At 41.7% G+C, this 24816-nt stretch overlaps 1 protein-coding gene across 1 annotated transcript in view; it reads right to left on the reverse strand.

The window, feature by feature from the left end:
* Window positions 1-3211: 3211 nt before the first annotated feature.
* Unc5d (unc-5 netrin receptor D) overlaps window positions 3212-24816 on the reverse strand; it is a 128111-nt gene continuing 106506 nt past the window's right edge. Inside the window, exons 14-15 of the mRNA XM_017794847.1 lie at window positions 24283-24461; window positions 3212-9097 (exon numbers count right to left, since the gene is read on the reverse strand). Coding sequence (XP_017650336.1) covers window positions 8893-9097; window positions 24283-24461 — 384 coding nt within the window. The 3' untranslated portion in view covers window positions 3212-8892. The remainder of the gene's footprint in view (window positions 9098-24282; window positions 24462-24816) is intronic.

Raw genomic sequence — 24816 nt, forward strand, 5'->3', positions numbered from 1 at the left:
GATTACAATTGAAATATATGTGTGTCTCATCACTGGACTCTCTAAGTTCTCTACTAAAATTATTCTAGGTTATACATATATTCAAATTTATTAGAGTGTTTTAAGATTCCATGTTTAGCATTAATCTCTGTCATTGAAAATAAATTTCATTTTTATCAGGGTAATAGTAATATATAGTTTTTTAAAGTAACTTTCAGGTATGGGAAAGATGTCAAAGTTGAGTATATCACTGGCCTAGTGGTAACCTCACTGTAGCTATGTAGTAAATGTTCTCTTACAACCTGAACTAGACAGGGACAGCTGGAGATGTGTGCATATGCGTGTGCGTGTCTGTCTATGTGCAGGTCATGTGTGTATGTGCTAGGGGTGTTAGATGATAATGTCTTTGCTTCAAACAGATCATATTGTTTTACTGAGGCCACAGTGAGAAATGAGTTACACTGTGTTCAGAGGTATTTGGAAATTATTCTTGAGGAGAACACCCCAAGCCTTGATAGGATGTGACAAGGTCCTCACAGAGAGGGTGTGTACCTGTGTGGCCATGTGTGTGGGGACCAGAGGACAACCTTGGGTGCTGTTCTTTGGCCATGCGCCTTGTTTTAAGACAGATTCTTCCACTGGCCCGGAGCATACCAAGTAGCTGCGCTTGCTGGCCAGCGAGCCCCAGGGACCCATGTGTCTACCTCTGCAGTGCTGGGATGACAAGTGTGCCACCATGCCTTTAACGTGGGTTCTGGGGATTGAACTTGGATTCTCATGTTTGAAAGGCAAGTGTTTTACCTACAGAGCCATCACCGGAGTCCTCAGTGTCATTCTTGAACATTTGCCTTGTGCTCATTGACCTCGATGTAATTATCCCATTTTAAATATGAAGAATCTCTTGAGTGACATATCCAGAGAGCAGCAGGTCCAGAACTACTGTCCAGCTCTGTCTGCTATGCATTCTTCGTTATGTCTCTAATGTTAAGATGGAGATGACCCCTCATGCGTTGCTGCCTAAGTACCACACAGTGTGCTAGGGGCTTTGCATGTTTCTTTTCGTTTACTGTCAAACTCTGAAGGATGAAGAATTCTATAATTGTCATTCCTATACATGTTAGGCACTGTTCTTAGTACAAAATGTTGCATAGAAAAATCAGGATTTGAACCCAGACTGCTATCATGTTGTACTTGACAAATACTTTTTTGAGAGAATGGGTAAATTTTTATCATAATGAAATAAAATCCTAATGCAAGAATATAAAACAAGCCCACACTAACTGAACTGACTCATAATTAGAAATGGTACACACACACACACACACACACACACACACACACACACACTTTTTAAAGAAAGTTTCATTCTAGCTCAGACTGCCTTGAACTCATATGTAATCCTCTGCCTCAGTTTCCCAAATGCTGAGATTATAGGTATGAGCCACCATTCCTGGCTTCTAACTGGATAATTTTTAACCAAATATTTCAAGCCATTGTTTTGAATAGTTTTTAAATTTTTTATTTATTTTAGTTTATGTAAGTGTTTTGCCTGCATATATGTAAGTGCTATGCCCATGGAGCCCAGAGAGTATACTGGATCCCCTTCAACTGGAGTTACAGATGGTTGTTAGCTATCATATGTGTGCTGGGAACAGAACCCAGCCAGTGCTCTTAACCACGGAGCCATCTCTCCAGCCCCTTGAATAGTTTACTATGGGTTCAACCTGACCTGTTTTTGTCTGAATGGACTGGCTTTATCTGGATCTTAGCAATAGTTACATTGTTCTTCTAATTAAAACTTGTTTTGACTATCTTGAGTTGGATTTGTTTTAACTCACCAATTAATACTGAAATATTTGGTGTGGTTTGGCTTTTCATTGATTCACCTACTTTAAGTTCATTAAAACTAAACCTTTCTGCAGTTTAAATCAGCTTTAAAACTCTGCCTAGGTTTTTAACGTGGTCAGAAATTTTGGCGCAAATTACACTTTGTGGGAATTCATCGGTAACCCTAACAGTTCCATAAGATGATCCAAGAGAAAGAATTACATGGTCCAAAACCTTAATCACCTACTCCCCTTTTAGAGATTTACCACATCATAGTCACCATGTGCACTGGGTCTTCAGAAAGTAGAGGACGACGTCTCATTTTACTTCTTGTCTTTCCAAACTTTAGTAAGACAAACAAAGCCTTTCATATTTTTACAAAAACAGTATTTTTGTTGTTTGTTTCCCTGTGTGTGTGTGTGTGTGTGTGTGTGTGTGTGTGTGTAACAGTATTTTTGTTGTTTGTTTCCCTGTGTGTGTGTGTGTGTGTGTGTGTGTGTGTGTGTGTGTTTATTTTAATATGGTTGGAAAACTACTGGTTTAGAACATCCTTCAACTTCTTTTAAACTATAACCAAGTAGTTCAAATAGATTAGAAAACATTATTTTAGGCTTTGATTATTTCTGAGTTTTCATTATTAAATGTCTGGGAACTTTTCTGAATCTTAAACAGAGTCAGTTTGTCAAATGTGATTAAATGTACAACATTCTATATATTTTCTTACTGTTTTTCCATGGAGAGACAGAGCATGTTTCATATATTTTTTATAAATGATATTTATGTTATACATATGCATGTGTGTGTGTATGTGTGTGTGTGTGCGTGTGCCCACATGTGAATGCAGGTGCCCACAGATATTAGAAGAGGGGCATTGGATCTCCTGGAGCAGAAGTTACAGGCAGTTGTGAACCACCTAACTTGAGTGCTGGGAACTAAACTCTGTTCCTCTGCAAGAATAGCAAGTGCTTTTAAGAGCTGAGCCTTCTCTCCAGCCACCAGAGCATGTTCTAGACAGTTTGTAAAAGCAGCTCATATGAGGGACAAAAAGAAAGACACTTTGATTATGTCAAAGCCATGATTAACTTGGAATATCTAAAATTACATCCAGGGAAAGGTGAGCATACCTGCCCGTGAGTGAGTGTGGGTGTCCAGGTGGGCTGAGGTTGTTAGATAATGTCTTTGCTTCAAACAGCTCAGGCTGTTTGACTAAAGCCAGGGTAGGAAATGCATTTCCCTCTGTTCAGAGATATTTGGCAATCGTCCTTGTGGAAAACACCCCAAGCCCTGCTAGGTTGTGACAGGGGTCCTTACTGAGATTTCAAAGTCTTACTCATGGAGTATATCCTAAAATGTCAATAAAAGACTCTTTATTCATAAATAACTGATAAGCAGTAATTTACGTCTGTACATTTATCTCGAAAAGTCAGTAACCATCCATTTTTTTTTTTGCAAACTCTACATAAAACATCCAAACCATCCATTTTGTTCAGTACAATATAACATAGCTGTTTGGCATTACCAAATATATATGTATATATATTTATAGGTATGTACATGTGCTGAAAAAGAAGCCAGTGCGGCCTTCTGAGAAGTCCATCCAAGTGTTCACTGTACAACATTCAGAATTTACACTGATCATACAAGGCACAAAAAGTGTGACACGAAGCCAAGGCCATGCTGGCATCCGCTCTCTCCTCTGCCTGACTCCTTCAGCTTCATGTCCAAGTAGTGCTCAGCTCTGCTCCACATTTTATCTCATTTTTTGGCTTGGAACACATCAAATAAATGTTGAGAGTGGTAGGGGTTTGAGAAATGAATCATTTGAAAGAACCCCCCATGTGCCTTCCCAAATAAACAGAATGAAATGAAATCCATTTTAAATTCTTCCACACAGAAAAGGAAAACAACCACTCATACTTTTTGTGTTGGGCCAAGAGAATAAGCCAGAATCCCTCTACTTGCTTATGTTCACAATAGTTCTAGGTCAAGATATACTGAAGTGTGTGTTCCAATCAGACCTTGTTAAGAAGAATGAAAGTTCTATCTTCCAGTTTAGAAAAGGAGACAGATGCTTTCCTGACTGGAAAATTCTGACACGGATATTTTCCCACCTCTCTATAGGAGCAGGATGCATCTAGCCTTGACTGACTTGTTCAGCTTTTCTCCCAGGAGGCTCTGATGGCTGCGTCCTGGTGATTCACCCTCTCGCACCCTCAGGGCTTGCTAATGATCGAATACTAGAATTATCAGATCAAATTCTGAATGTAATATCTGTGTTTCGGTGAAGGGGTCAGGAGGCGTGATATTTTGCTTACACACCTCCTTTAAATATCATGACCCAGAACCCCAGTGAAATCACTACCCACTATAAATGTATCAGATTTAAGGGAATTATATAAATTGCCTACTTTTCAAATCTTGGTAAGAGTTATGCTTGATTTAGGTGAAATATTTTGGAATTAGCAAAATTTGAGACATAAGGGCATTTTCATAGTAATCACTTTTGTAAAACTATTTGGCATAGAATTCCATTCATGCAAAGAAATACATTACCAAATTCACTGATAGGTCATGTAACCAAAGGTACAACATTTTGGGAAAAAAAAAAATATAAACTCTACTGACAGTCTGGTTGGGTGGGGGGGAATTTTGTGATCAGGCCTAGCCATGAAGTTTACTGCCTCTTTGTCTTTGGGTTCGGATGCAGGTGGGTTCGACATGAAGTTGAAATGCTGCTGTCCTAGGCTGGCTTCATGAGGACACTCCAAATCCATGATTTTTACCGCAAAAGAAAAGCAATGGGTAGCTGCTTCAAAACCACATGATTCTACAGGAGTTAAATTCCTACTTCAGATCACAGCACTACACACTAGTGACTAAGGCCAGGTCTGCTTCCGTCCCCTCTTATCCTCAAAAGTTACAATGTGAGAACTGCCATTTGGGTTTTGCCGGTTACCCTGGAGTGAGGATGTGAGGGGTCCACGGTCGATGCTGGCTCTCCTAGAGCTGCTTTTGCGAAGAAACACCACATGCTGTCAATACAGCCAAACAGCTGTGTAACTGCAGCTTTGAAAGAGTTTGGAAAGGAAAAACACAAAATATGCAACACACCTAAGATTAGTAACATTTTCACTTTTGTGACATTTGACAAAATACATTTTTGCCTGTAGTTCAGAAAAATTCTCTACAGACAAAACAGCGGAAAGTACGGAAACAGCCATTCAGCTTTTGGCTAAAGCATCGTTTTCAAATACAGCACTATGGTAATTAACACCAATGGGCTAATAAAATGTTGTCACCATCTGTAAGCCCACGTTTCACTCTCCCATCTGCTGTGGCTGTCACCTGTAGTCCATGCAATGGGAGTTTTGTTGAGGATTTAAGCTTTGCAATGCTTCATAAGAAAACAGAATGAAAGTCGGCCACGATGGGCCAGAGAGGCCTGTTTTCTCAGTCTTTCCTCACGTCACCACCTTTCCAGAGCTGGAACGAAGACCTCAGAGAATGTTACCTTCAACATGTCTGATAGTTCTATCACTGAACACGTTTACGGAGCACAGAGGGACCAAGAGATTGAAAACGGCTCAAAGGAAAAACAGAAGCATAGCCAAAGATTTTGTTAGTTAACACTTTGAAATTCACAGGTAACTTCGGTGAAAGTATATAAAACCATTTACATAATTTTAATATTCTACCTCTGCTTGTCAGTCTTGATGTGGAGAATTTGTCAAGAAAAAACTGCAATAAATCCAGAAATTTTACTCCAAAGAGAACCCCATGTGATCTGACAATATTCCTTCTCCAAAACAATTGAAAGAAAAATACCAGGGCTGCAGCATAGGATCGCACCTCTGCAGTCGGAGATAAAAACAATAAAAAGAGAAAAGTTCATCTCTTTAAAGACAACTCTGTCAGTTCTTTTCCATCTCTTACAAAAAGACCAATAAAATTTTTGTGGGAGTACATCTGAGCTCTATGAGCTTTCCAGAACCGGCAAATGAAGTTTGCATTTATATCCATAGAGTGAGCTTCCTTTTGGCTTGAAGAATGTTCATGTAAACTGGTGAGACTGAACATGTGATGTTGTAAAGACCACAAATTAACTTTATGATGCTGCGGTCTGGCAAAGCTGTGGATTGTACCATTTTGGTGACATAATTTTAAGTCACATTTCAAGTGTGACTAGACTTAAATGTCTCTGAGTACTCAGTAATTTGGCATTAAGTAGGATATTCTGTAAAAATTTTAAGTAACCTACCAAGTATTTAAGGCCACTTTTAAATTTTGCTTCCTCTTTCACTGGGACAGTAAGACTTCCAGATTAAGTGTTTGCATTAATGAGTAAGTCTCTTTCAAGAGGGGCATTTGTGTTGTGACAGGCAGATGAATGGAAAAGGCTTAAGTCACAGTTTCACCACAATCCAAGTGTGAGCTAAGACTACGTGACCTACAGCTCCCCCCCTCCCCACCCATATAACCCTCGGTCTGTAAATCTCACAGACAAAGGTTCTCTTCGAAATTCCACTGTAAAATATTGCACAATCCTGACATGAAAAGACCACAAAATTTAACACATTTATTTCAAAATCCTACGTAGCACCCTGGCAGAAATAAGACAAATGTAAAGAAGGGAACAACAAAAAAAATCTCGAGATGAGTCTCATAAAGCATGAGCGGAAAACTAAGATGACTCAGACTCGCGCGAACTTCTTCCATCTGTGGGATGGTATTCAAGCGCATCTCTAAACACGGGCTGAAACGTGAACAAGAAAAAGCAAAGCCAGAAAGCAATGGGAGGAAACTGTAGACACTCAGGGATCAACAGTGATGTTACATCATCTTTAAATAATCTAGATAGGTTCCATGAAAATTACTTTAAATTTTCATCTACTTTAAAATATATTAAAAACTTTCAAAACTCTGCAGAGAACATGTACAGTTCACAGAATGGATGAAACAATTATAAGGCCAGTTGGAAGGGAAAGAAGACAAATGGGTAGAATAATTTTTTAAAGCCTCCAAGATGGACATTAATATAAGCTCTCTCTAGAATGTGTTTAAACAACTTATTACCCAACAGGAGCTGCAGCCGTTTTCTGTTCCAACCCGCCACTCATCATCTCTCCAATTCGTTGTGATTGATCATCTATTTCTACTTCTTTTTCTAAAATATTCTGTCAACAATGTCAAGTGATTTCCATTTTTCAGCTCTCTTTTTCATTTAGGAGGAATGAACAAGTTGAGCACTGTGGGAAAAGAGTGATCTCCTGATTGAGATATGGTATTTTGAAAGTATGTGTGACGGTTCAAAGATGAGTCGTCTATTCTATAGAATAAGCCTTTGGTTCCTGAGCAAAGCAAGATGCTTTCTTTTGATTACACATGGCAAAGTCTTCTGTGTAATACAGGGGACTGCATATATCACACAAAAGTTAGAAAAATGGCCAACACATTCAAAGGTTTATCAATGCCTTAGCCCATAGATCAACTTGTCTTTAGGTCTTTCTCACTTGGGACGAGATTCAAAACATTGTTTCTTTTCAACAAAGGACCTACAAACACACACAAACATGATATCTTCATTACTGGTATTCCCACTAATCCCATTCCCTGGATCCTCTTTTTCCAGTATAGCCAATCTCAAAGCAGCTGGAGTAGCTGCCTGGCAGTTAATGTGGTGCTTGACTGTGGTTGTCCTGACTGTGGATAGCTGCAGAAGAGGTCTTCCAGGATATGAGCATGTGCTCATTTGCTCACCTTTAGTCTATCAGGAATATCAAGAATGATTGAAAAACAGATAAAGGTGGGGTAAAGCATTAAGATGGGGGCCATGAATCATCTGTAGATTTCTGTTCTCTGAAATATCACTGCCTTCTATTAATAAAAACCATAAAAATAAGAGCCATGAGCTAATGGAACTGTGGGCAAAGTAAACGTGGTGAGGTTGGGCAGTCAGAGCCTGAAGGCTCCCTGAATGATGCTTGAGGCGTCTAGAACATTTACTCAGGGACCATTTAAAGCAAAGGCTCTCTGCTAATTTCCCAAAAGGCAACAGCAGTGTCCTATAGCCCCACTAAGACATATTATGATGACACAGTACAAAAGGTTAGAAAATTCCCAGACTCTGGATTGAAAAGCATAGGAAAACACATTCTCTTATCAGAAACGTGTCAAGAGAACATGGATCGACACCCACCTCCTATAACTACAACTTATTCGAGGCCTAGGCCACCTTTAGTTCATGCTTTCCTTGGGTCTGCCCTGGTCTTTCCTTTCTCCAGTCCTTGGAATGTGTTCTAAAAGCACTGGGCTGGGCTGGGACCAGAGTGTCCTGCTTTGTTAGGAGAGTTAGGAGAAATAGTTTTCCATATTAAAATGTGTAACCATGTTCCTTGCAAATTCTCTATTATAATCGGTCAGGATAGGGAAAGAAATGAGTTTTGTCTCTGGGGAAAAATGAGGGTGAGATACACAAGAACTAGTTTGTGGTCTATCTCAGTTTTGATCTTGTCTCAATTAAGTGATTCATACAGACAAGTGCTGGTGTGATGTACTCAGATTCTAAATCCTAAATGCCCTCCTTGTCATTGGTGACATCAGACAAATGGTTTGGCAATCCTGTTTCATTTCTGAAAGCTAATCTTAAAATGATTCCCAGCATTCCAGATGCCAGTTGGTTAGAAACTGATAATCTGATTCCAGAATCAGTTGGTCCTGTGGGGCAAGTCATTAAAAACCTGTTTCAAAACATGCACGTAATCAATGTCTGCCTGTCCAGGGTTAGTGTACCATGTCTATTTTTCACAATTACTCTTGGTCTGGAGATGCTGTCACATCCACCCTCACAGTCCACACCTGAAGAGCATATCCAGTGTCAACCCGTGAGTGCGTTCAGAGGAGACAGCAGGGTCCTCTTTTATTTTCCCTACTAACATGTTTTACCTACATTAAACTCAGGGTTCTCACTGACTATCAATAAAGGCTGATTCCCCACATGCCACTGGGCAGAGAGCCGCCTCTTCTTCCTACTTTAAGCCACTGTCCTGAAGCTGGCCATCACTAGAGCCGCTCAGGAGGGGATGTGGACTAGAGTCCATTTTGCCTGCTGCTGTAGTTGAAATCTTCATCAAGCTGGGATTCTGTGATGTTTGACAGTTTCGTGTGTGTCCTCCCAATCTCTTCAAGGGCACAGGCCAGGGAGTCAAGGTCACCATCATGCTGATGACGAGCTTCCCATAGGTTCAAAATGACAGCAGATGGGCTACTCTGTGTAGCAAAATATGATAAATTCCTAGAGAAAATTAAACAAAAAAATAGTGACATATGCGATCACCATAAACAAATTAAAATGCACTTTAAAGATTTATTCATGGTTAAAAATACTGGCTTCTCTTGCAGAGGACCTGGGTACAAATCCCAACATGGTGGCTAACAACTGTGCAGAACTCCAGTTCCAGGGGACCAGACCCCTTCTGCTGGCCTCTATGGGCATTGCGTGAAATGGGTGCACTTACATGCATTCAGGCATGACCCTCATAGACATAAAATATATTTCAAAGTTTTTAAAAAAAGATTTCTTTATGCCTACTGTGTGCCTGCTTTTGTTTATGTACCACATGCACTCAGGTAACCATGGAGGCCCGAAGAGGTCACTGGATCTCCTGGAACTGGAGTTGTGAGCTGGTAATGAAACTCAGGTCCTCTTCAAGAGCAGTAAGTGATCTTAACAGCTCAGCCATCTCTGCAGTCCCTAAAATGAACCTTAATGGATATTATTACAATGGTTGTGGGAAGTTACACAGAAGCAGCCTTGGGAGTCGGTAAAACACCGCAACATTCAGTCCTAACTGTACACGGTGGTCTTTCTTATCTTTCAAGTCCTGTCTTGGTCCTGGCCTTCCTTGAACCACACGTGTGCATGTGGGGGCATGTATCTTTCCATCACGACTGCCCCCTTTAAATGTTCTAGTTCATTAGTTTATTTGATGAGATAAACTTATTCCTACTTTTTCAAATATCTGGCTCCTTTCTCCCTTGGCAAATAGAAGGGCTGCCAAGGTTTTATCTTCAATTTCTGATTCTCCCTTCCTTCTTCAGTGACAAATTTTTACATCCAATCTTCTTGGCTAATGTCATATAGTTATCAATTTGTAAATAAGCTTGGAATTGTTCCAAATACATTTCTCTCTACCACCTCAAACTCAGAACATCAGAAACTGCCAAGTCAATGCCTCCAGATTGGTGCCCTTTATAACTACAGCAAGCAGCCGGTATTTACAACGCCATTTCTAATCTCCAATGCTAGGATGTTTGCTGCTGAGCCTTGTGTTCTGGTGCTTCTTTCTTTGATACACTCATCAGCTTTATCCGTCCACTCTAATCAGACAACAATGACGTATGACTGCAGGGCCCACATCGCTGCAAGGACTTAGAACTCTGTCTAACCCAGGCCACATTCTACATCCTCAATCATAAGAAATCTTCTGTCATGCCAACTTTGGGCTGACCTTAATGCAGCTGTGCACACTCACACACACACAGACACACACACACTTCCTCTTCATCCCCCACCCACACTCCCACCTTCTTTTCTTCTGTTACAGCCATCAGCCTTGACAGGTGATACCTAGCTTCTTCCTACTGACGTCTACTCTATTCTGTTCATTGAGGAAAACTTTGCCTTGGTTTTCAAGATCATAGTTCCTGCAATGTGTGGTTCACTCTCAGGGTCTCTTTCCTCAAAATGAGTTATATATTCTCTGACTTATTTTTGTTATGTGGTTAAACAGTCTTGTGACAGCACTACCTGTGTATTTAGTACGTGTGTGACAGAGAAAGAGAGAGAGACAGAGAGAGAGAGAGAAAAAAAAAACTTTGTGTTCCTAATTTTGACTACAAAAACTTCAAAGCTAAGGATCAGATTTAATGACTTCCTGAATCTGCCACAGCATTTATCACAATACTAAGATGTTTATTCAACATCCATTAGCTGAGTAATTGATTCTTACATACTTTTTGCAGATGCTATAGTATCTTCAGTGAAAAAGAGAAACTCAACCTTAACCTTTTGGACAATAACTTTGTTATGATGAAGATTAAGATAATACAAAGGATTAAAGGTCACTGCTTTTCATGGAGACTTTAGCAGTAAGGACAGAGATGTCATCTCTGATGAAATTCTGGTGTTCTGCAGAGAAGTGCCTGCTTTGAAGATAGTAGCGCTTTTAAGCAGCTTTCCCAGCACATAATCACAAAATAAAACCATAGAGGAAACACTTATAAGAGAACACAAAGATTTAATTAGATATGGCTACTTACAAGGAACACACACACACACACAAACCATACCTCACACATGTACCACACCATACCACACACAGACACAATAAAACGCAGACACACACACACAGACACAGAGAGAGACAGACACACACACACACACACAAACCATACCTCACACATGTACCACACCATACCACACACAGACACAATAAAACGCAGACACGCACACACAGACACAGAGAGAGACAGACACACACACACACACACACACACATACCATACCTCACACATGTACCACACCATACCACACACAGACACAATAAAACGCAGACACGCACACACAGACACAGAGAGAGACAGACACACACACACACACACACACACAAACCATACCTCACACATGTACCACACCATACCACACACAGACACAATAAAACACAGACACACACACACAGACACAGAGAGAGACAGAGAGAGAGACAGAGAGAGAGACACAGAGAGAGAGGGAGAGAGAGAGAGAGGGAGAGAGAGAGAGAGAGGGAGAGAGAGAGAGAGAGAATACAACCAGCTAGTTGTCAAATAGCATAAATACTGGGATTATTGCAAATATATTTCACTGTATATGAATTTTTAACTGAGAAAGTGAGAAACAGCATAAGAATATTCACTCCAGCCTCTAGTTCCCATCTTTTCTTTCCTTCCTATCCCTGTTAAAAAATGGTCATTAATTTCCACCCTAATAGAAACAACAAAACAAATCCGAGGAGCTTAAGGGGTTGTGATTCCTCTTGTTTAAAACCTTTGTCATGAACAGGACACTTCCTCCTGTCTGTGGGGAGATGTTTGGAGAGGTTGTTAGATATCCTTATAACACCTCCCATGCCTCAGAATTTGACTAAGCAGTTCTGCTTTTTATTTGCTACTGAATAACACTTTTGTCCTGTGACTGGAATCATGATGATCAGAAAGTTGGACCATAATCGATACCAGAGGTTGACAAAACTACAAAGGGCTAGATAGTAAACAGCTCTGGCTCTGGGGGTATCTGGTGGCTCCCTGGGGCTCCCCCACTCTGCCATGGCAGGATAAAAGCAGAATAGATGTTTGTGTGAGTGACTGGTTGTGTTCCAGCAGAACTTTATTTACTTGTTATGTTGTTTCCAAGGATCTCACAGAATTACTCTTCCGACTTTTTCCCTTGATCGTTCAGAAATGCAACAAGCATTCTTAGCTTGCAGCAGATAAAGGGCCAAATTTGTCCTGTGGCCATGTGTTGCCCCTGTCCAGTGCTATTTTAAGACTTAAACTAGATATCTACAACTAAGAGCTAATCCAAAGACGGCAGGATAGAACCTCCTGCTTTCGAACCACCTTCGAAATATGTGTGTAGTCGTCTGAAGTTGCTGAGTCCCAAGCCAGGTTCTGACACAAGCACTCTAAGAGGGGTATCCTTCTAAATGTTTAGGGATCTCTGACACTTCAAGGTTAATGCTTAATAATAAAATAGTCAGAGGCATGTCTTTTCAAGTGATGAATCTTTATCCCAGTGCAGTTTTAAAAATACATACAATATACATTGCTCATAGGAACCTACAGCAATGGTGCCAGCATGCACAAACTCAAGCAGACAAAGACCCCACACAGAACTGTGGAAAGGGACAGCAGCCCACAATCTTAGCTGAAGACAGGGGCACTGGACAGGGGCAACACATGGCCACACTTAGCACTGGACAGGGGCAACACATGGCCATAAGAACTACTGGCAGCTGATTACTGCTGGGTGAGGAAGAGCTGATCTTAAAGGGAGTGACTCTACATAGGCTGATTAGACCCCAGTGGATAAAGTCACATAAGGGATGACTGGGTACACTAACTTGGCTCCATAGGTCTTAACATAAATGACAGAGTGTATGAATTCCAGTGGGGGCTATGGGAAAGTGCTGACGGGAAGGGGGTATAAAGAGGATTAAGATGTTGTGTATGAAATACACAAAAATTCAATAAAAATATTCAAAAAAAAGTTTTTAATACACAAGTCCACAGTAGGCAAGAGGCATTTTTGAGTACACATTTTGGGAAATGAGGAGATTGGCTCCTGACAGTCACAGGGCTCTGAAAAGTCCTGCAAATATTCTGACTTGTGGAATAGGCCACCAGGTTCTACAGAAACTAAATGACCAAAGGAGACTGAAATAATATCCTCACTTGGCATCTATGAACATACTATTGCAGGAAAATGTGTCTCCCAAGTAAGTTTTAGATTCAGTCTTTGAATTCATACACACTTAACATAACACACAGAATTTTCAAATTCCCCCTAATTTGGGTAGATATAGGAACATATCAGTCTTAAGAATATGATTTGCTTTACAATTAACAGGCATCCTATTAAACTATATTTACCTGTCCATAACAGAAAAAAATGTAAAAAAGAAATCCTGAAATTCCCAATACAATAGACCAGACTTCATAGACTGAGTACATGTATGTAAATGCAATATGATTTTTTTGGAACTTGGTCTGCCCAATTGGCCTTCTTCTTTTTTTAAATTTTTACAAAAACTTTGAGAATTTCATACATGCATATAAGGTTTGATCAAATCCATGCCCACTCCCTCCCCTCCAACATTTCCCCCTCTGAGGAGGTAACCCTAAAATCTTTTAAGGATTAGATACAAGCTCCCAAGCTCCAAAATACTTTTGACATTTTTGGCCTTGGAATAGAGTATGTTGCTAACAGTCCCAAGGACATTTTGACTTTTAGCCAAGAAACTGGCTACTTTTCTTTGGGGCCTTTTCTCCCTAACTGCCTAGCCAATTCCTACCTCCTATTTGTATCACACCGTCCTCTGAAGAGGTTACCCAAACTGCCAATAGGGAATAGGGATGCAGACTGCTCTGGCTTTTTCCATGCTGAACACAGGGTGAGGCAACTGGAGTGCCCCTTCAGTGGGTCTATCTTTTATAAAAGACTCCCAAATTGCATAACTTTTGTCTCTAAGGGAAAAGTCCTTGAATCATGAATAGGAGACGTGAAGGAGAAGTAAAGGCAAGAGTAATTAGCAATGGACTCTCATATAAACATTTGAAAACTGGCCTTCTTCTTATCACACTTTTAACATTATTCTGATCCCAATCTATGAGTTCCATTTTTTTCCATAATAATTCTGAAGTATTTGGATACCAGCAGGTAAAAGCACAGATGTAAAGAACACTACTACTACAAAATAGACTAAGTTGATTTTAAGTAATTTCCTATGTCAGCCAGTCACCCAGTCAGCTGTCAGTCACTCACTGTCAGTCATCCTATCAGTAAGCCAGTCAGTCAGTCCATCAGTCAGTCAGTCCATCAGTCAGTCAGTCACTCAGTCAGTCCGTCAGTCCGTCAGTCAGTCAGTCAGCCTGTCAATCAGCCAGCCAGCCAGCCAGCCAGCCAGCCAGTCAGCCAGTCATTCAGTCAGTCAGTCAGTCAGTCAATCAGTCATCCTGTCAGTCATCCTGTCAATCAGCCAGTCAACCAGCCAGTCAGACAGTCAATCAGTCAGTCGGCCAGCCAGCCTGTCAACCAGCCAGTCAGTCTGTCAGCCAGCCATCCAGCCCGTCAGTCACTCAGTCTCTCTCCCTCTGTCCCCTCTTTGCTTTTCTTCTTTCTCTCTCTTTTCTCTAATTCTTTTTCCTTTCCTGTCCCTTCCTCCCTCTGAAATGAAACCTAAACATTAGCAAAAGCAAATAATCCTGAATATTCAGAAGGATGCTTAGGAAAAAAGCCCTATCATTTTCTTTACAGAGATTTCTCAAGTGATGGGCGCTCATCCGCTCAGAGGCCTCAGATGCTGGGAAGCTCAGAGAACCTTGTGTCATAGTGTTTATAAATTCTGATCAACTAAAGCAATTTGGAAAATTAAGATGTATGTTTGTGGTGTCCTAGAGATGTCAGCTGCTATGCAAACAAGAAGATCCAATCACTGAATTTTAGAGTTTGACTTTAGAATCTTCTAGGTTTTCAGTTCAAGTCTTCCCCCTCTCCCCCAGCCCCATAGCCTCAAATGACTGGTTCTTCTCCTTTAGAGTGCTCACTGAATAAGTGAAGATCTAAGTGTAAAATACAGGAAATCAAGCAGATTAAAGCTTATGCTAATATGATGAAATGTACTTGTCTATACACCTTCATGAGCTACTAAAGGTTTATTACATTTAATTCGCTTTTGTTTTGCAGAGCATTTAAGCTTTCTATACACCTGAGTTCTCTTTTTTCTTTGTGATTAATTTCATCCTTTAGACTTCTCTATCTTGATCTCCATGCCCTGACCCTGATATAATCCCCCCTTTGCGTGGAAAGCAAAACAGTTATCCCTTAAAAAGAGCACTGGTTGGGGTTTGGGCCAACTGATACAGTTACATCTTTACATATAATCATTTTAGTTTTCAAAACACACCTTCAAAGTGTTCAAGCATCAAAAAGGCCCATAGGACTAACTGGCTTAAAGATAAAATCTCTGGTCTACCTGGATGAAGACCCAGCTTTCCGGTTTTGTTGGTCAAATGATCATCCCTAGGAAGGAAGGCTCATGTTGTCAGGCTGAAAAGATGGACAGAATACCCAGTGCATTAATGAGACGGTGACAGTTTCCTGCCTCCTGCCGCAGTTCTTAGGGACCTGGCCGCAGACAGGAGCTTTTCCTAGTCTTGCCTACATTTCTGAATTCTTCAGAAAAGCGTAACTTCTCCTTTTCTTCCTAACACCTCTTTTCTAACCATGTTTTCCCTAAAGCTTTGGGCAGCTCCAATGTTTTGGGCATCTTTACTTTTTCTCCTCCCAGCCGTGTGACTGCTGGTCAGCACATGTCTGACCTCCACGCAGTCTGTAAACCAGCATGGCTCCATGGCTTTTTTCGCTCCTCGCTTCCATTCCCCTCCTCAAGGCTGCTGCTAAGATTTACGGCTTGCCTACTGTGAGAATTTTTCTTTAAATTGTAATAAAATTATCCTAAAGCTTCCGTTTGAGTCCTAAGTTCTTTAATGAGTGAGACGAAGGACTCTCTAGAGGACACTGTTTCTCCCCTGTGTCAAAACTTAGAGTTGTGTTAATTGATAATGAAGCTTAGGTTCGATTTAGGGATTTTGTAAATAGTTATTGGGACTTCTGTTTTATTTGGGGTGTAGAAGGGGAGGGCAGAGAGGAACTGAGGGACTATACTCTGCCATACAGGGGCATCATAATTAGTGTAACACAGAGTTAATTCTATGAAAAAGAAACTGGCTAGAAACACCAGCCTTTCTCTAGTGCAGGGAAAACGTTCAGGCTTCCCAGAGCTCCTGAAGTACTCAAATGTAAATGCCTTTGGGACAAGCATCTCACACAGAAATTTTCAGCCATGAATGCCAAAGTGACTAGAGTGGAAAGCAAGGCTGGTATCTGAGGCCATGCGATCTGTGGGGAACGGTGATTAAAGAGCTACCCAGGGCCCAGTGCCCTTACACGTCCTATAAGGACCCCCAGCATTCTAACTTCCAGACAATAAAGCCTTCCTTTCAGGTACTCAGAACTGTGCTTCCAGGGGGGCCCATACATCTCCTTAGAAGCCTTCAGCTCTCCTGTGATAACTGGGAAAATGAATTTTATTCTAACACACAGCAGGGGGCCACATTTGATCTGCAGCCCAATATCTTTAACACCGAAGACCCTTCTACCTGGTACAGGCATTTAATTTAGAATTTGGGCTTCCACCCAACACTGTCAGCCAATTACATCTATAACCTGAAGGCAATAAGTCTGTTTATATTCGTGTATCTCTAATTCAACCATTTTTAGCCATTAAAAAGCTTCTTTTAGCTGGGAGTGGTGGTGCATGCCTTTAATCCCAGCACTTGGGAGGCAGAGGCAGGTGAATTTCTGTGAGTTCAAGGCCATCCTGGTCTACATAGCGAGTTCCAGGCCAGCTGGGGCTACAGGGAGACCCTGTTTCAAAAAGACCAAAAAAAAAAAAAAGCTTCTTTTAGGAATATTTTCTTTCTGAAGTGTGTCAGGATAAAAAGTCAGCTGAGCTATCTATATAATAACCTAGAAAACATAGTAACTAGAACAGTGCAGCATCCCACTTACAGTATGGAACAGGGAATTGAAGCAGTCATAATGAAACAATATTAGCATCTCCACTATCATTCTAATTGTCTCATTTAATGAAAGTCTCTTAAGTGACCCAGAACAGCCCTCCGTATGGTTCTTTAAATGCAAATAGAAAAGAAAAGCCATTTTTAGTGAACAGCGGTAATTGGATACATCACAAGCACTTGGTCCACTCAGGTTTTCATCCCCAAACATAAGCAAGCTGGTACTCAACACAAAAGCATAGCGGCTGTCAGGAAAAAGCAAGTCAGAGTTTCACCTACTGTGAAGTGAGCGCAAGATGAGCCCTATAGTAACTACACTTACCTCCTGTGTTCGTGTGAGAGGAAGATGGCTGGACAAGCCCAAAGGAAAGCCCAAGGCCAGCTGAAACCATGCTCAGTTCCACCCTTTTGCCTATTCTATCATTTGCTCAAGGAAAGGAAATAAGAAGGGCCTTCCACTGTTTGGAAAGTTCAGGGGGCCTAGAAGTCTCTGTGAGTCGCCACATGAGAGCAAAGCTAGGTGCTGCATGTTTCTGATTCTCTAGTTTGTTTCCTCCCAGGAAAAACATGTCAGTGTCTTGGTTTTAGAAATGAGACCGTGAAGAAGAGTGCCAAATCAAAATCTCCACTTCTCTTTGACTTGGAATACGTCACAGGACAAAGAGCTCAAGTTAAAGCCAGTTTTCTTCTTCAATCACCTTGAGACATTTTTGAGAATCCTGTGGGTGAAGTCAAAGGACTACCATTTACTCCAAGAAAAAAGAACTTAATGCTGATCCCCAGTGAGACGAGTGAAATATTTAGACGTCTCACTTTGCAAGTTACTTGGTGTGAGCTTTAATAAAACCTACACAGGACTGAAAAGAAGAGGCGCTATAAGGAGCGTGCTAATGAACACAGCGACATCACCCTATGCTGCACATCCTCAGTCATAGAGACATCACTTCCACACAGTCTTTTTTTGGTACTGCTTGAAATGGTGCTTGCAAAGGGAGGCATTCAGGCTATGAGAGTAGAGCTTTACTATGCCCATCTTTTCTTAAAAGGCCATTTCCTTAAAGGGGGGTGGGGGCTTATTCCTTCAAAGATCAGCACAAACTCACCACTGCCCAGGAAAATGCCTGGTGCCTGTCCCCTGTTATCACCACTTGTGGCTACCGCATAGAACAAGAACATAAAACGCTTCCCTTCTGTGTTGACTTCTGGAGGGACACGTGCCACTTACAATCCCTACACAGCTTGTCCACCGCTAACCCTGTCCCAGGGCTGTCTCTTTTCTGCTTCGTACCAGTGGGTAGTTCATGAGTCATTGACTGCATCAGAATGAAGCCCAAACTTCCACCACTCCACTGTGCTGGGTCCCTCTGGCTTCACTGTAAGGCTTTTCAAATTTTAGACCCTGCATAAGTCCACTGGGCTAGAACCAGAAAATCTGATTTAAACTTCATCACATTTCACCTCCAGGGATCTATGTAATGCTATTGCCAGTGTATGAATTCTCCTAGAAGTTATGGGGATTGTTTTTAGAAATAGCAGCCTCACATCCACTCTATTACTTAAAGGTAAGGATGTGCTTCCCAGCCTCTAGCCTGCAGAATCAAGAAAGTCAAGTCAGGTGTGATCACAATCAACTCCCAAACACAGGAAGGGAAGGGAAGTCACCCTCTGTTATGCATCCTGGACCCATCTTCCCTCCTCCATCACCAAGGCATGCTTCATCTTCAGAGAACTCTGAGCAGCATTTCCAATTTCAATTAGTAGGCTACCTTATGACCTTCCACAGTCCTTTCCTGCTGTCTAGCCATTTCACTGTTCCTCTGCATCCAATTAAGAGGGTAGACATAGGGAATGAAAAGACATGACCTCAATGTGAGAAGATTCTGCTTCTCATTAAAGGTCCTGCTGAAAGATGTGGCAGAAAGAAAACTAGTTGTCACTGATTCATTTATCAGCCACAAAGGTGGAGGACTTTCATTAGTTCACAACTTTTGCACCATCACCCATTAACCCGACACCTGGGATATTTTGATCTGTTTGAACTAGATGACTAACAAGACATACATTTCTCTGGCATTGCTGCCAAATTTTCGAACAAGTCTACTATTAGGGAAAGCCTTGGGAAAAACATTTAATAAGTTGTTATTTTCTTCCATTTTGGCTGCTTTCCCTCTATCCATCCACCCATATCTCATGTGTCTGTTCCCACGGCAACATGGGAAAGCTGGATATGTTCTCCCAAGAGTTTCTTGTATATGGAAGACATGGGGCCTTAAAGATTCTGGAACATCTAGTCGTAGAGCGTCAAGTATTAAGACTTGGGGGGAAGACAACATCTCCACAAAGCTGACCTCGTGGCCTGTTTTCTTGGTAAGATTCACTTTCATCATCCTTTGAGGCTTGCTCATGTAGGCTGTTTCGGACAGGAAGACTTTTAGGGGAACGTATACTTTCCTGTTAAGAGTTCATGTCATTCACCGAAGGAATGTTTATTGAATTTCTCCAAAGGTGATGGTCAGGTGCTTAATTACGATTTAAAAATAAGTTTCACAGAGCGAGTGTGGTGGCCCATTCCTTTATTCCAAGCACTCTGGGGGCAAAGTCAGGCTGTTCTTTGTGAGACTGAGGCCAACTTGGCCTACATAGAGAGTTCTAGGCCAACTGGGGCTACAGGGAGACCCTGTACCAAAACAAAAATCATGAAAACTCCAAGTAGTATGTCAGTTTAGATAAGACAGAATACTTCTGGCTGAAGCAGGTATTAGGAGGTAAATCCTCAGCAATATTCCCACGACCTCCCATCAGTCACACTTGGCTGAAGCAGCACAGTGGAGAGTTACTATGGCTGAAATTACAGGCTAAATGTGTACCCTTAGCTTGGACGTGCAGCACGTGTGGGAGCTGAGTGAGGGCCAGACTTTGCTCACAGAACCCACAGTGCGACCGTCCTCTGTGGGATTCTTCACGAGGCTCTGTAGCTTTTCCACTGAGACCACATGCTGGATAAGTTGCAGTTCTGCTCCTGTTGCCGGATACCTCGCCCTGTCCCAGCTCTTCAGTGGCTAACCTTTATTTCTTTTCTTCCTCCTCATCTCCCTTCAGATCCTTTTTTTTTTTGGCAAAAAGGAAGGTTGTCATCAGCCACACATATTTGCATTTGCAAGAGCAGGGTAGAGAGTATTTTGACCACCAGTAAAATAAACCAAATAGTTCCTTTGAAAACTTTTCCTTTGGAATTTGATAGCTGTTGTTTTACTAACTTGTAAATGCTTTGAGAACTTGAAAGCAAGGGGAGAATCAGGTCAAAGTTCATCACAAGATCAAAGTGAGTGAATCCTTGTGGCAATGACCTTTACATAGGGACATGCTCTGGACAGATGACTTTTACTTAACCTTTCAATCAGGAAGTTGATCTTATCTTAGCTTGTTTATAATGTAGACAAATTCACTGGAGCCTTGGGCTCCCCCCATGACCTGGGCGTATGGTCATAATCCCTCATCACTCTTCCTTGTGTTGACTTAAAATAAGTTATGTGTGTTTGTTTACATATCAAGCACGGCAAACAGCACTTATTGTCAGCAAAGAGAGAAACTGATAACATGTTTGTGGTTGTGTGTGTGTGTGTGTGTGTGTGTGTGTGTGTGATAGGAATTAGAAGGGACATAATCCTCAGATAAGGCTCCAAATTTTACGTCCCCATTTAATGTTGAATCTAATATTTCAATAAAAGAAACAGTGAGCCCTTTGTTGAAGAGCATTCTGAAGGAATAGGATCTCAGCAGTTCAGGTCTGCTCTTGGCTTAAAACAGATGCTAAACGTCAGGCTGTTTTTATTCGGGCTCACTGTAATGTGGCATCTTCTAGTAAATGCTGCAAATTCTCTGAGTAGAAAGAATCTATACACGGTGATCGTCTTTCTGCTATGACTCCAAAGTTGGTGGAATCCCAAGCCACTGAAGTAATTTTTCCTCCCAATGCTATTTACATATTGACAACTTTAGATTTCTGTGTTTCAAATTTATTGGTTTCATACTATATTATTTCTAACAAGAGTTTGGAATCAGTGAGTTGGAACTGCATATTAGGAAACTCTGATGGATTACATGTGACAACCATTTCCGCCTCTGTCACGTTTCTTTACATGAAAGAGAATATCTATCTATCATCTATCTATCTATAGATAGACAGATACTGAAAATATCTATCTATATATAATGCATTTGATTGTATGTATAGAAAATGAAAATATCTATATATAATACATTTCATTATATATATGTAATGAAAATATAAAAGGAACTTGAGTATTTCTGTAAAATGGCATTTTGATAGCCATTTCTGTTCTAGCCTCAGTATCCACCCCACCCTGGAGGAGGCTGGAGGCTAAGCTAAAGGAGAATCCTCAGCTCTAAGCATTGTCTTCACAGGAGCAACAGATTCTTAAGGAACTTAGACTCAGCATAGATGGTTGTAAAGGCTCAGCAAACTGCACGCTATGGGGAAATACAAAGCATTGCCTGTTTCTGTAAGCACAGTTCACTGGCACACAGCCAGGCCTGCTTTTGTTGGGCATCTTTTTTTCTGGCATGTTCATGTTGCAGACACAGAAGGATGACCAGTTGCTGAGTTGTAGCAACGGATCCTGTCTGGTCTAACTAGTTAAGTTATGGTCCTATACAAGAAAGCATGCTGGTCCCTAGTTGAAATCATTCTCACTCCACAGTTAAGTTTTGGACGATCAAAGCTAGAGAACAAAGAGGATGGTAGGAAACGCCACTTACTGAAATTGAGGGTTTTAGCCCTGTAAGACTTTAAGAGAGAAGTAGATAGCACTTATTCATGCCATTCCAATTTGTATTCATTGTGACACTGTCAAAGTGAACAGCTAACGCTTGTTGAGACTGTTCTGGGCAGTATTTTGGAAATTCTCCACAAAGGAGTCGTTTGAACTACTTACGTCAGGGAGTTTAGGCTGTCCTGGAGATAAGGTATTCGGGAAAAGGAAGGAAGGAAACAGGCACAGGACCACAGACCTGGAAGGGCACGAGCTCCAGTGTAGACAGCTGATGCGAATTACTGTCTGATCACAGCAGAAGCTAAACTTAGTTTCCCAGGTTCATTTACCATTTACCTACAGTGCGAGGTCAGAATACAGGGCTTGGGAGGCACAAAGTGTATGTCTTATGCATACTGTAAATCCAGACTAGAGTAGAATAGGACAGGGCACACACCTGCTTCTCTGTCAAGCAAGGATGGCCTGCCTGGATACATAGGGACTTTGTGGCAATCAACTGCTTTCTAAAGGGTAACTCAAAAAATAATAACCTTTCATAATTAGAATAGAGACTCCAAATACTTCCTGTCCTTTAAACTGCACTGCTAGAAAGAAAAACAGGAGGACAGTAAGTACCATGTTTACACAGACTGGAATTAGCAGCAACACCAAACTACCTCTCCCTTTCTCCCTCTCTATCCCCTCTCTGAGTCAGTTTTCATTCTGTGTTCATACTGATCAGAAAGTGAACTTGATACAATCCTGGTGTTCATAGGTGACAACCAAGAAATATCTCCTCTTGCAAACTCACTAAGAAATTTTCATGCTAAACTTTTCCTGTATACTCATACTTCCTAATACTTCCACATTCAGTATATGCCTTTGGTTTTTCAAGAAGGCATCTGTTCTGTTCGGGCCTGCCTGTTCTCTGAAAATTCAATTTTCTCTGGCAGCAACATCTCCTCCCTCCTGCTTTCTGATTGGGCCCTTCACTCCCAGATTCTGGACCCGTTCCAGTGGCAGGGAGCAGCACTCCATCTTTGCTTGGCAGACACCTACCCTCCCTTTCAGAGAAGAAAAGAGTCAGGTATGACGTCTATGAAAACAAAGGACAAATGAAGAAGCCAGAGCAGGCCAAGCAGTGAGGAAAGAAGGCCTTGCCTGGAAAGAAAAATGGAAAACCACAGTACCCAATGAAGGGGAAATGAACTCTGGCACAACTTACTTTTCCCAATTTATTTTGGGGCATGAGAGGGGTAGGGACAGAAGAGGTTTGATTGGTCAACGCCCTTCCCCGTGAGTTATCTCAAACCCAGCTCAAACCTGCCCTCCCACTTCTGGGATGGCTCAGGACACCTCACCCCGCCTGTCTTCCTCTGAGGTAATGAAGCTCATTAGGAGTCTTTCTGAACTAGTCAGCTCTGCGACAGCACTGCTAACCATGCCACAGAGAGCGGTCACTTCTAGCAGTGCCCTTGTTCAGGGGATGGCATCCAGGTATGTTCCCAGGACCTAGTGTCCTCTGCCTTCACAGCTGAGATGTCCTCAAGATTCTTCATGGTACTTGAGCTCCTATTTCTGCAGACTGAGTTTAGGAGCTCCATTAGGAGTTAAGTAGTACCTAAAGTCACCTGGTAGTGGGAAGGACATGTAAGCTACTTATGTCTGCCTGTGTCACCAGCTTACAAGCTATGCTGTAATCACCCATGGGTACCAGGACAACATAGCCTAAGCTTCCAAATAACAAGCATGAAGACTGTGGTGGTTTGAATGAGACTGTCCCCCATAGGTGCCAAGCATTTGGACATTTCATCCCCAGATGGTGGAGCTGTTTTGGGAGGTCTTAGAAGGTATGGCTATGCTGGAGGAAGCACGTCACTGGGGGTGGGCTTAGAGCGTTCTTAAGCCTTGTGGGATCTCCACTCACTCTCTGCTTCCTGTGCCTGCTTGAAGATGTGAGCATGTAGCTTCTGCTCCTTCTCTGCTGCCATGCCTCTCTGCCAGGAGGGACTGTAATTCCCCTAGAACTGTAAGCTCAAATAAACTCTTCCTTTTATAAGTTGCTTTGGTCAGTGTATCACAGCAACAGAAAAGTAACTAATACAGGGACAGAGCCAGAACCAAAATAGTGCTTTGGTAATGTCCTGAGGCAGCTTGAGACCTCGTACAATGACTCAGCAGCTGGGCCCCACACGATACTGGGCAGCGAAACCCTCAAAGATACCTGGCTCACATGGTTGCCCCTAGCTCACTGTACGTCTTCGAGTATTCTAAATTAAAGCATTTTCTCAAAAGTTGCCCCCCCAATTACCTATTGATGCTGTTTTTCTGCGCTAACATCTGCCAGTCCTTGCCTTTGGCATTGGGGGTATCGAAGGTGGCACAGATCCGCTGTCTGATGGAGTAGGGAATTTTGAAGGCTTTGGGGCCAGTCTGCGCAGGGAAAGTACTGTCGTCTTGTGCGAAGAAAGTGATGGTTTCTCGTTCACTCTGTAAGCAAAATAAGGGATGCATGATGAGGTCCAAGGAGAAGCATTATTGGCATTTTTGTTTGTGAAAATCTGTGTTAAAACACATGCAAAAATTGTGTATGTAAAACATGCTGACAAGTTCCTTTGGTTCTAAAATAATAAGAGACTTCTCCAGTGCCTAATTAGTCACGTCCTAGAGATTTATAGCAGCCTCTTTTACTCAGGGGCATCATAGGCCACCAGCTTCCAACATCCAAAGAGCTGTCAGGTGAGGGCAGGACTAGGTCCTTTTTAAAAGGCTCTCAGGGATAGATAAGAATTAGTAGGAAGCAGCTACACACTGACAGATTTGGGTTCAGTATGAAGAATGACCC

This window comes from Nannospalax galili, unplaced genomic scaffold (genome assembly GCF_000622305.1).
Source record: "Nannospalax galili isolate Female #2095 unplaced genomic scaffold, S.galili_v1.0 scaffold927, whole genome shotgun sequence".
In the NCBI taxonomy this organism is placed as follows: Eukaryota; Metazoa; Chordata; class Mammalia; order Rodentia; family Spalacidae; genus Nannospalax; species Nannospalax galili.